This window comes from Lichenostomus cassidix, chromosome 14, assembly GCF_008360975.1.
Source record: "Lichenostomus cassidix isolate B80296 chromosome 14, HeHo_3.0, whole genome shotgun sequence".
NCBI lineage: Eukaryota > Metazoa > Chordata > Aves > Passeriformes > Meliphagidae > Lichenostomus > Lichenostomus cassidix.
Window position 1 is genome coordinate 7,333,674 of NC_139495.1, and position 12,198 is coordinate 7,345,871.

The 12,198-nt window shown below is 36.8% G+C and overlaps 1 protein-coding gene across 1 annotated transcript in view; it reads left to right on the plus strand.

The window, feature by feature from the left end:
- Positions 1 to 2,220: 2,220 nt before the first annotated feature.
- The window catches only part of DNAH3 (dynein axonemal heavy chain 3), a 62,077-nt gene continuing 52,099 nt past the window's right edge, over positions 2,221 to 12,198 (plus strand). The window contains exons 1-14 of the mRNA XM_085074706.1: positions 2,221 to 2,322; positions 3,858 to 4,007; positions 4,796 to 5,000; positions 5,582 to 5,615; positions 6,121 to 6,301; positions 6,807 to 6,996; positions 7,486 to 7,681; positions 8,497 to 8,622; positions 8,992 to 9,187; positions 9,989 to 10,168; positions 10,547 to 10,683; positions 10,840 to 10,945; positions 11,518 to 11,696; positions 11,977 to 12,161. Of these exons, the coding sequence (XP_084930832.1) occupies positions 3,873 to 4,007; positions 4,796 to 5,000; positions 5,582 to 5,615; positions 6,121 to 6,301; positions 6,807 to 6,996; positions 7,486 to 7,681; positions 8,497 to 8,622; positions 8,992 to 9,187; positions 9,989 to 10,168; positions 10,547 to 10,683; positions 10,840 to 10,945; positions 11,518 to 11,696; positions 11,977 to 12,161 (2,050 nt within the window). The 5' untranslated portion in view covers positions 2,221 to 2,322; positions 3,858 to 3,872. The remainder of the gene's footprint in view (positions 2,323 to 3,857; positions 4,008 to 4,795; positions 5,001 to 5,581; positions 5,616 to 6,120; positions 6,302 to 6,806; positions 6,997 to 7,485; positions 7,682 to 8,496; positions 8,623 to 8,991; positions 9,188 to 9,988; positions 10,169 to 10,546; positions 10,684 to 10,839; positions 10,946 to 11,517; positions 11,697 to 11,976; positions 12,162 to 12,198) is intronic.

Below are 12,198 nucleotides of genomic sequence, written 5' to 3' on the forward strand. Positions count from 1 at the left end.
ACTGAATGTTAATGGTTTCATGAATAGTTTTTTCAAAGGCGACAAAATAAATAGCGTGCTTAATTTGGGAATTAATGCAGAAAGAGGTTTTATGAAGTGTGGGAGGTTAGACTTACCAGAGTGTTGGACTCTGTGTCTTTGAGGTGCTGATTTCAATGATCTCTGCAGATACAAGGATTTGTGTAGACAGAGGGAGTAAGATTTGGATATTAACACAAATTTGGACCTTGGGGTCTAAAAGCCCAGCATCAGATACCTGCAAGAAGAAGGTTGGTCAGGGCAAGTGTATTTTGCTTGAACTCTTAATGTGTTTATCTCTCATGTTATTGAAGAGCATACTGTATTGATATTCCTGGTACACTAGGGTATGTAATAATCAATTTGTATTTGTTGGTTTTGTACACTTTTTTAAAAAGTAAGCATAGGGAAAACTAACTGGCAGAATTACAGTGTGACATAATCCAGTGATAACGGCACTCTGAAGTTTAATGGAGCCACCAAGTTTAAAGTATATTGGAAATTTTAAATTGCTGGCTGTTTTCAAGCATGCCATAGCTGCAGTTTTGAAGATAGTCTTACACTTCTTAGTAAATGATTTTCTTGCTATGCATAATTATCTCTTCTGCTAAAAAAATCATATATAATCTTCCTCCATACAAAATAACTAGTTTTAATGTTTTCAAGCAGCACAAATAATTTATTCAACTTTGAAAGGCATGCATATATGAGCATCTGAGTTGATGTACTCAGAGGAACAGTAGTTACTCTTAACTGCTGCTTAATTGAGCTTGTCTTCATGCCAGTGTCAGCTCCAATTGGCAGGAAAATACTCATGTTGCAAACCAGCACTGAAATATTTGGAGACTTAGAGCACACATTAGCCAAGCAATTACCAGCAGTTGGTTCTGTACCCTGCACTGCTGGCCTGTGTGCAAAGAACAATGGCCAACAACAGTGTTCCACTTGTAGATGGTATAAGGGCAAGATATGAGGGAAACTGTGCTGTTAACTCAGGGATATCAGCCATTCTCACAGCTTACAGAAAATCAGATGAAAAATAGCAAAAATTATGGGAGAGGGTTTAAAGTGGAACTCTTGCTGTGTTTGCAGAACATGTACAAGGCCCCTGTTGAGGGTAACTACTAAGAGACTGTGCTAGATTTCATGTTGGATGGTTGTAATTCCCATTTGTGGAGGAATGTGATGGAAGATTCTTTCAGGACATAGTGATGACTGTGAGTGGGAGGCAAATGCATACAGGCTTAGAGGAATTGGGAGTATCCCACCTGCTGTCTTCATATCTTCAGGGAGTTTGATTCTGAATGGTGGAAAAGTGGTGGAGGTGTTTGGATTGAATAATTTGAATCTTCTTTTTTTTTTCTGATTCTTCTGAAGAAAATTTGAGTTTATAGAGCCTTGGCTGCACTGGGAGCTCTGTAAAGTACTTTCATGCAAAAGTTAGAATATCTCTGGTATCTCAGTGGACTAAATTTTTCATAACTTTCAGAGGTAAAAGGAGCCTGTGCAGTTTGTGATTGGTTCCACAACTGACTCTCCCTGACCACAGCTTGGCACAACACTGAAAGGGGCTGTTTCCTCTCTGCTGGGGAGGAGAGGGAGGAGGGAATTTTGTCTCCAAGCACCAGCTATGCTGTAACTGGGGCAACAAAGCTAAGGACTGAAAGGCAGAGAGTCAGAGAAGTTCAGCAAGCTGCGACAGGCAGAGGGACTGGTAACAAGGGCTCCTGCAGGTAGTACCTGCTCTTACTCTGCTCACCTGGGCATCCTGTGGATGTGTAAGGCATGCTGGGCATATCTCTCTTTCTCTTTTCCCATTCCTTTTGACATGGGCTTATTCTTCTTGGCAATTAATGTGTGGTTCTGCTGTAAACCATGGCTTCTAATGTCCCAGAGTCCCTGGGACATTAGAAGAGAACAGGCAGTGGGGAGGAAGCTGGTTTTGGAGAAAGTGGAAAGAGCAGGGTGGAAGAAAGTCTTGCTGGAAGGATATCTGGGAGGCGTTAGAAAGATTAAAGTGAAAAGTGAATTTGAGAGGAATAGAGAAAGAAGAGCATGGAAGTTTGGAGGGAGAGAAAGCTTACTGTTGTAAACAAGGAATGGGAGAGCTGGAATTTGTCTACTTCCTAGCAGTTGGGATAGAAGCTGATTGACACCTTGTGTAGTACCTGAAATGAGTCTCTCATTCTTTTTCAGTGCATGTAACAACAAGGATGTTCACACTGAGGGGGAGGACTAAGAAATTCTAAGCAATCATAAAAAACAAAGCAAAAAAAGCCATCACAGAGCCCGAGTCTCCTGAGGGTAAGTTCCTTTTGTAGTGACTGTGAAAGATGGATAACTTTGTCAAAACTTCAGATGAAATTGGCCATTACTGGTGGTTAGTGGTTTGACACTGAAAGAACTCTCATTAAAAGACACATGTTCTTGTTGAATATTTTTAGGACTTAATCCTTTATAATGTACTTCTTATTAAGGGTTTCTTCATTAAAATATTTAGGTGTTTGAAAGGTTAGTTGGCATATAAGTCAGGAGTTGTTTCAGAATGAACAATGGCTTTTTTAATGACTCTTGTACCTTTAAGAATGAATGAATGGATGTCCTAATAAACTGTATCACTTATTCGTTTTTAAAGTACCCTAAGGCCCAATCCTTTAGTCATTTATCAAAAGGAATTCATGCTCTCTTTAATGAGTTGTATCTGGCGGTGATAATGTCTATTTCTCTGTGTGTGTGTGCAGGCATGCTGGGGAATACCAACAAGGTAAATCAAATCAGTCCTTTCTCAAATTTTATTTCTAAATGGGTTCTATTTGATATTGAGGAGGGCACAATTTTGCCTGCTAGAAAACTATGGTCCAGCAGCCTCATTTTTCAGTGATAGATCAGAAAGCAATAACCATGTGCTAAACATGTGTTATAATTATCGTAAAAAAAATTGTATCTTATTCAAACATAACTGTATTGGGTAATAACTTCCTCTTTCATGGTGATTTAACTCACTTGTGTTCAGATACAGGACACTTCTACCTCCTTTTCCTCATAGTGTCACTGTGTGCTCAGGAATTTGTTCCCTGTGAATCTCCTAAACAAATTTGATTTAGGAAACTCAGAGCAGACTATGGATGAGGCTTTGGCCTGTACTAAAGAAAGCTGCTATTCAAAAGCATCTTAAAGCACTGTGAGGCTAAATAATTCTGAGAAAATATCCTGACAGGGCTTTGTATGGAGTCCTGGAAGGCCATCTCAAAGTATTGTCACCTTAAAGAGGTGGAACATATTCCTAAAACATATCAGATATCCTGACATTTGTAGTAAAACACTTTTCAGAGTACTTGTGAGCAATTTGTTTTTCCAGCAGCATCCTGGCAATAGCTTCTACTGAAATTTGGTCATTACAGACATGAAAAAAATCTGGTGGGTCTTTTTTTACCTCCCCAGTAATATGGTTCATACAACTTGGACTGTTTCACTGTCAATTTGGCAGTCTGGTAGGACTTAATATTTTAATATCCAGCGTTTATACCACTGTAAACTCCATGTGGAATTTTTAGTATAACTTAAAATATTTAAATAATTTTAAGTAGTTTTCAGGGATATAAAAAGAAGGATTCTTTTTAAACTGACATATACTGGTGTTTAGAAGTTTCATCAAATGATTGCAAAAAACATGTTTTGCAGAGGAACTCATCTCACAGAATGGCCTTTTCCTTAAAATTTGAAAAGTTGCAAGGTGTAATTTTCGATGAAGACTGAGGGACTCTGTTCCTTCTTCATGAACCTTTTTTTGAAAGAGTATTTCATAAATATCTTTGAAGTTGTTTTTCATTTCCATCTAGTCACAAAGCAGTTCCATGTGCAATATGAGTCGTCCAAAGCGATCACTGAAATTACCATTCCTGCGCACATCTGCACCTGAACCTAAACGTGCTTCTGTGTCTGCTACTGCTTCTGCTTCTGCTCCAGATGCCCCTCCAGGCCTGTATGAGGTATGTGCTCTCTCCCCTGCTGTCAGGGTATGCACCCATTCCATGTGCTAACAAATTCCCATTCTTTGCAATGGGGTTTAGTGGGCATGGTGGTATTGGATCGAAGGCTGGACTTGATGGCCTTGGAGGTCTTTTCCAACCTTAATGATCCAGTGATCCAAGATTCATGGTTGTATATCATGTACTTTTATCTCTGAGGATATTTTGAGACACTTCTCATGTGCCTGTGAGCTATCTCAGTGAAGCTCAGGCATCAGGACTGATGAAAAGTCCATCAATAGTTACCAAGTCACCTGAGAAAACATGGAAAGGACAGACAGAAGAAATCTATTACAAAGCCTTACTGATGTGAGAGAAAGACAAGAGCTTAATTTTTTAACTCGTACTACTGTTCAATTATTACAAGGATTGAGTGTTAAAAGCAGGCAGGTCATTAACAAAGGCTTGAGGAATAGGAATTTTCTAAATTTAAGCAAATGTAAGGAGAAGAAAAGCAAGATGGGGATATGGGAGAAAGGACTAGATAATGTACTATCTCCTCTTATTTATAAAAAAGACCTTGATTATGCAAAAAAATGCGCTACTCAGTACTACTGAAGGATTGTGTAGAATTATCCTTATACATGTGCAGAGCATTGTGATCTAAAAATAGATTGGTGGTCAAATATATGTCAGACCTATGTATTTTCTTTTTATACTAATTGATATTTAATCCTGTTCTAGCCCCAAGAAGGCTTTTTAAATAACTGTGCTGTATAAAACTTTTGCTTTTTTTTTTCCAATTTCAGCTTCTTCTTCAGAAAAACTGTTATCCTCCTTTGATGCAAGAGTCATCATGGACTTTGGCAGCTCCATTCAAAGAACAGAGGCACTACCGAAACCCAAGTGACTCCATAGCTAATAACTACACGTTTACTGCACAGGATTTACAATTGAAAAAGATCAAAAAATTAAAGTCCTTTTCAATGATAGAGCTATCCCAGGCTTCACTGAGTATCCATATTTGAATGTGTTTATAAGTTTAGGCTTGCTTGTTCTATGAATTTTTATCTCTAATTCTTTATCTGTTAAAGCATCATCCCTGGAAAAAAATCACTTACCCCTAATAAACGCTTACAAGCTTATCACCTCAGAGTCAGAGCAGACAAATTTGCCAATGCCTGCATAACTTGAATCAATGAAAGGCCAGTTTCAGATTAACTAATTAGCTTCATCCCTCCAATTAATCCTCAAAGCAGAAAATAAGCAAACTATGAGTTTGGATATAAAAGCATAAACTATGCTTTTATATTCAAAATAGAAAGTCCCAGTGCAGAAAATATGGTTTGTGTGGGGAGATAAGTAAGCACTGAAGTCTTAAGCATGAGTTGAATGCTTTCCTGATGCTAATTTATAGTCCCAGAATGAGCAAGATTATTTAAGGCATGATTTTAATATCTTGCTAAATGCTAAATCAAGCCTAAATGCTTATCATTACCTGATTAATTGTATTACCTTTGTTTTTCACCAATATGAAAAAATACCCTATTTGAAAAACATTTCTGTATGAAATTTTTCTTAACTGGTATTTAAAGTTCCTAGGAAAAAGCGTCGATGGAGTTCTGACAGGTAACATACTGTAATGTTATAAAAATACAGATTATTACTGTCAGTCTAGTTTGACTTGTGATTTAATATTTCTTTTTACTTGAATGCTGTGTTAAGCATTCAAGCATGAAATGTTAAGTCCCTACAAAAAATGTATGTGCATCAAGACTGGCTTTTGTGTCACAAGATTTTGATAAGATAATGACATGAAAATACTTGGAGATCTTGGGCACCTAAATAACTGTGCTAGTAGGTTTGACTCTGATAGAACTGCTCAGAAAATACTGCCTTGTCTGAGTGACACTGGGCAGTTGAAAGGTTTGCATGATTGCACCCTTTATGTTAAAGTAGTAAACTGTATTACACAGTTTTAATGAGAGGTTTTTTTATTGAATAATTGAAATACTTCTATAGGTCATACTTGTCCTCAGTGTTGCACAAGTGGTTTATATAATCCTTGTCATCTGTCCTTAACCATTACTGCTCCTTTATTCACTAAACTTGTATTCCTTTTTTTTTTCCAAAGTACTTTGTTAAAGAGTAGGAATCTTATTTTACTGAGTGTACCTGCTCATACACCAGATGTACATGTCATGAATTACACAGACAACCAGCCATTGACCCCAGAAGAGCAATTTGCTCTCATGGATTTATATGAGAAGGAGATAAGTAAGCGAGAAATACTACCTTCAAGTGATGATCTAGAGGTATTTATATAATCTTTTTTAAGGTAAAAGTAGCAGCAGTAATCATCTGCAATATATCTGTAAACTGTTTACTAAAAAGTAGCTGAGAAAAAAAGGCAGTACATGAGGATTGGGAGATGTAAATATTCAATATAGCAAACTGCTGTTAAATATTGTCAACTCCTTTCTCATTTGTTTGCAGCTACCCTGATTTTTGTTCTAAAGGGTTTGCAAGTTTTTTCCCAAATTCTTAACTTCTCATGTTGTACTCTAGTACTTTTTTGATCAGTAATTTTATATGCTGCACTCAGTTCTGGGGGTCTGTGTGCTTACATTGACACAGATGGAAGTATTGTAAAGATGTCAATGCTTTAAAAGGAACACAGAGAGACAAAATCCATTATATTCAAACACCTTTCAATTACAGAAAAGGCTCAAATGATAGAAAAGCTAAAAATACTTTGTAGTAATTAATTATCCATCAGAAAATTCACACAATAAGTGTAATCTTTTGAACATTTTTTAGCGGTACTGTCACTACATATATAATGGAGTGCGGGAAGACATGCTGGCACCTCCAGATAAGGAACTGGTGAATAAAATTTTAAAAGATGGTCCAACTCCTGTTCTTGCTGGCGCAAAGCTGGAGAGATTTCTTGCAAGATTAAAAGAAGAGGTTAAGACAGACTATTGTATTGGCCTCATGAAAGGCATTGGTAAGACTCACATCTCTGAGCAATTCCAAGTATGTAGACATTTACTGCACTTTGAAAGCAAGTCTCCATTCTATTCTTGGTATCTTAGTGTGCAGAATTCCTTTGGGATCAGTAGAGCTACAGTAGCTCTCTGAGGGAAAATTACCTGTGATCATGCTATATAGCATTCCAATTTCAACAAATATCTATGAAACTTTACATCCCATCAGGTGGAGGGATGGAATGAAAAATTGTTTCTCCTGCCTCCCATTTTTAGAATCAGGACCAATTCTTTTTTTTTTTTTTTTTCCTGAAACAATTTTGGAGTCAAATTTGTAATTTGGTTATTGTGCTGTGTTGTAGCCTAGAAACACACAAGTAACTATATGATTATGTTGTTTTTAAAAGTGCAGAATTCTACAGCTTCCTAAGCTATGAAGATACAGTTGTTTTTAATGTAGGTTTTGGCTATACACGTGGTCTCACCATGATTCATATGATTTATTCTAGTTGATTATGTTTTGTTGGATCCAGCTGAGAGGAAGAGACTGTCTATTCAAATTACCCCACGCCCTTTTCCCCGGAGAATTGTGTGTGGACCAGTCCCATGGCACAGCTCCTTTAAAGAAACCAAAAGTTGGAATGAAAGTAATCTGTTCATAGTGAATTCATTGATGCCCACTTTGCAGGACCTCTGGATTTCTCAGTAAGATGGCTTGTTCATAGTATCTTAATGAATCTTAGCATGTTTTTATTTAATGATTTGGTTAGAGAGTGCATCTGCTGACTTCTCTACATATGCTACAGGTAGCCTGGGGGAGCCACTAGAAAGAAAGTGGCAAAATATGTCTGTTTTCTAAATCTATTTTCTGAGCCTCTAAGAAATTCAGCATAAAATGGTTGTTTCCTGCAGTCTCTGAATGAACATTTGTTACATGTCCATGGTGAAGAATGGATAAATTCATGCTGTGAAAAGGTCATCCCCTTTGTTAAAAGATGCTATATCTAAATTATGATTCAATTCTCAAGTAAATGGTGATTTAGAATTCTCATTCTGATTGCTGAAATTAGCAGAATTAACTCTTAAAATTGAGTGTCATTCAAATGTCTGTAGTTGAAATTTGCCCTGGGCACATCTGACAATTGAGATGTGTAATCTTCGGAAGTTAAATAAGGTGATTAGTAATTCTGAGAGCTAGTTTTACATTTAAGAAACATTTGTAGGAATTTAAGCTCTTGTATATTACAGACTGTGATATATGTCATGCTGATGAAATTTCATTTTCTTACCCATAGAGTAGTCAGGATAGCTACTTATCAATACGGCATAGAAGCAGTAGTTGTCATACTGTATATTCTTTAATGACTGCATACGCTAATGAATCTAGGAAAAGGACAAAACAATTTTAGCAAAAATGTAAGAGTTTTAAATACAGCAAAACCAATTGAAATTTGTGAAACACTTTGTTTATAGCAAAACCAGTTTTCCATAAAGATCTCCTCTGTGTTTCACTTCCCTAGGTTCAGCCACCTCCGGTTTGTTCGCACCTCAGAGGTGCTCAGTGGAGATCTGCCGCTGCTGCCTGAGGAGTTTGAGGACATCGTTCGAAGGCACTGTGTGGAAGCTCGAGATATCCTTCAGAACAAGTCAGTACCACCTGTGGGAGCTGTAGATAGAGTATCTCAGGGTCTGGCTTGCATGAAGGCCCCGTTTACTAATAATTAAATATTTTTTCATAATCAATGAAACAATATAACTGACTATTATTTTGTCTATTACTATTAATTTAAACTAATCATAGTGGTCCATTATAAGAAGTATCCTTAGCTTTAAAGTTCAGATTTTTTCCAAGTTGTGGAAGGTGCAGTTTTGTTTGATGTCTAATTATCAATCTTTTGTAGGTCTTTGGATTTTACTCATTCTTTGGGTAATTTCTGAGTTTAGATTTCATTGCAAGGAGCAAAGTAAGACTAACAAGCCTTTAAAAACTTTGTGTCCATATTTTTTCATTGTAGTTGGATCCCAACTTGTGCATCTGTTTTCATTGATCAGAGAAAAAAGTGGCTTCCTTTTGCTCCTGTAAGGGACTCTGATTCCTCTGAGAAAATTGAAAGCTATTTTAGTTCTGTGTCAACTCTGATGTCATTACAATTGCGTGAAATGGTTATTAACTCCTTAGAAGATCTTCTTGCAGTTTTTATGATCCACAAGGTATGTGCTGTCAAGTATATCTATAGTTTTCTGTCTTACTTGGAGATAATTAATTTAGCCATAAAATCTAGTGCTCTTTGAAGGCTAAAATGTCCCAAATGGCTCTTACCTCCATAAAAAATGGCTGTATCCTTCAAAGACTTGTGTATACTCAGTGGATTTTTCTCATGGTCAAGAACTTCTCACTTGAATAATCACTTGTCAGGTCTAGGGTTACAAGTAACAGTTTATATGAGTTTTCAGCTCGGTCTTGAGTGAATGTGCTTATTTTATTTTGTTTTGTTTTATTTTATTTTATTTTTTGTTTAATTTTGCTTGGTCTTAACCAGTTACATTATTTGTCTGAGAGCACATAAATTACAAAAGTGTGGACAGCCATGTGTGTAATCCTTTGCAGAGGTGATTTATGTGTGTGGTGTCCTTGTCTATACCCAAGGAGTGCCCTGTATTCTTTCAGGTAATGCACAGAATTATAATAAAAAGCATTACACCGTGGGAGTTTTTACCACTGCTTTGGCTACCTTAAAGTTGTTTCTTTGGTGAAATGAGTTTTTTTAAACATAGGATCACCCAGGACCAGGCAATTAGGCTTAAATCCAATTTCTTAATTCCAGCTTTTATAGATTCATTTAGGAATGAGCACCATAAGATCTTGTTTGGAACATCAGGTTTTGTATAAAAATCAAGGAAGATGATTTGTGTTATGTAGTAATGATATTTGGGGAGTTTGACCAGTTTAAAAATTATTATTCTTATAACTCACTTGTTTGTTCTGTAAATTTTTTTCTTTTTTTCCCTAAGGATGGAAATGATTTTACAGAACCCTATCAAGGAGTGCAGTTCTTCCTAACTCAGATACTCACAATCAAACTCCGTGTGGAAGAACCTGATATTGTCTTTGTGCCACCTTTTACAGCATGTTGGGATTTAATCTGTCGTTGCTTCAAGGAGATCCTGCAGAATGCTGAGGAACTTCCAAAGGTACTGGTTGAGTTATAGTTGTAGACAAAATACAATATTAATAAAAACTATCCATAATATAAAGGGTTACAAATGAGGCTGAAGACTGGCAAATAGAAGATAAAGATGAGGATTGCGAATCACAAACTGTGTGAACTTTTTGATTATAGAAGTTATTTTTCAGATTCAAGTTATATTAAAGCATTGATTTGATTTTGATGCAGTTTTCACAAGCAGACTATGTGAGTAACCAAGCGTTAATTATGGATCAGAGCCTTTTCACATTGCACTGTTTTTACCAAATAATAAATTTTTTTATGTGGTGGGTGAATGGGTAATAGAATACCTTATTTTCACTTGTCTGTGTCTTATTACAGTATTTGCAATGTTTTCCTTTAGGTAGAGAAACTTCTATTTCCGGAGCTACAAAGAGATGATCTCACTCTTAATACAGTCAAACCAGATGAATCATTGTTTAAAGAGTGTATAAACAAACTTGAAAAGATCTTTGAAAGTAACCTACTTGGTCCAAAGAAGTAAGTTTTGGCTGGTAACTCTGTTGCCCTTCCAAACCCTCAGTTTCATAACACTACCCATTTGACTAAACATAGAGTTTGAGTGTATTTGTTTCTTCCTGTGAAGAAACTTCACATTGGGAACTTACATTTGTTTTTGTGGTTTTCTGTGTTAAGGTATTTAAATGTGTACGAGAAATACAGGGATCTTTTGAACAACAATTCACGGCGACTTGTCACAAATTTCTTGGATAAAGGTCCTTCTTTAGATGCTTTAACTAAGGTAATGTGTTACTGACAGCTGCAACATGTTCATACAGCAGCTAACATATCACACATGACTTCCTAATTTATTGCCTGAAGAAAAATTCACTTATTTTACCCTTGGGAATACGAGGGAATGCTCAATTTACATAAGCCCTTGCTGTAGGGCTGCTGGGCAAATGTAGGAGAAGGTCTCTTTATGACCTTCTTGTATCAGTTTTGTTCTTTCTTAGCAGAAGTCCAGTGAAAGGCTGCCCAGAGTATTTGGTCAATCTGCAGCTAGCTTGTCTTTTGAATGTCTAGTGCTCAGTCAGCCCTGTCTGCTCTTTTCATTGCATTCCTGAGTTAGCATATGGCTAAATACTTCCTTTGGCAGCTTGGGGTCTTCCCTACTATGGCAAATTACTGTGCAAAGCTTTCAGCCCTGGAATCTGTGCATAGGAGCAGAGCTCTGGGAAGATAAAAATTAGTTTTCCTTCTTCTGTTCAGAATAAATGATCCAATTTGTTGGATAGAAACTATTAGGTCTGTGTCGGATTTTTGAGCTGTAGGCGTTTAGAAAATAACAGATGTATTATTTTCTGTTTGTAGAAGATTGATGGGTTCATAGAACTGAAAAGTGAGATTGCCTCTATGGATATCACCATTCCTATGTCCATGTTCTGTCTGGATGCTGCACAACTGAATGAGGAGCTCTGCAATCGGACCCAAAATCTGAAAGACACATTGGTTGAATATGAAGTGATGGAAAACAGAAGGTTAAATCAAAGGTACCTGCTGTTTGCATGGATGGTTCTTGCTGGCTGCCTACATTGATGCTGTATATCTGTGGGTGAGATACCTTTGTTCATCTGCTGGGCTTTTTAGTGCTGACCAGACAAGTGCAAGAAGGCCAGCCTGGCTGAGGGAGCTTTGGCTAGAACTCACAGAAAAAAAATAAAGACTTTTTAAAGAAATTTAATATTCCTGTTTCAAAGGCAAAATCAATTTACCAGATCTTATGTCTCTCCTCACAATCCTAGTGATATGTCTCTTCTCTTTTTGTTGTAGAATTTGTGATGAGTATGGCTTAATTGAAAAAAGAATGAGTGAGGTGCCTCAGAACACTGAACAGCTAGTGGAATATGATGCATTCTTACGGAAATCCAGTGAAGTTACTGTTGTTAAACTGAGTAAGGATCTCATGAAAGCATCACTCAGACTGCAAGTCCTTCTGGACTATGCTGATCTCTCTGGTATGTCTAACTACAGAATATAAAATTTCCATATGAG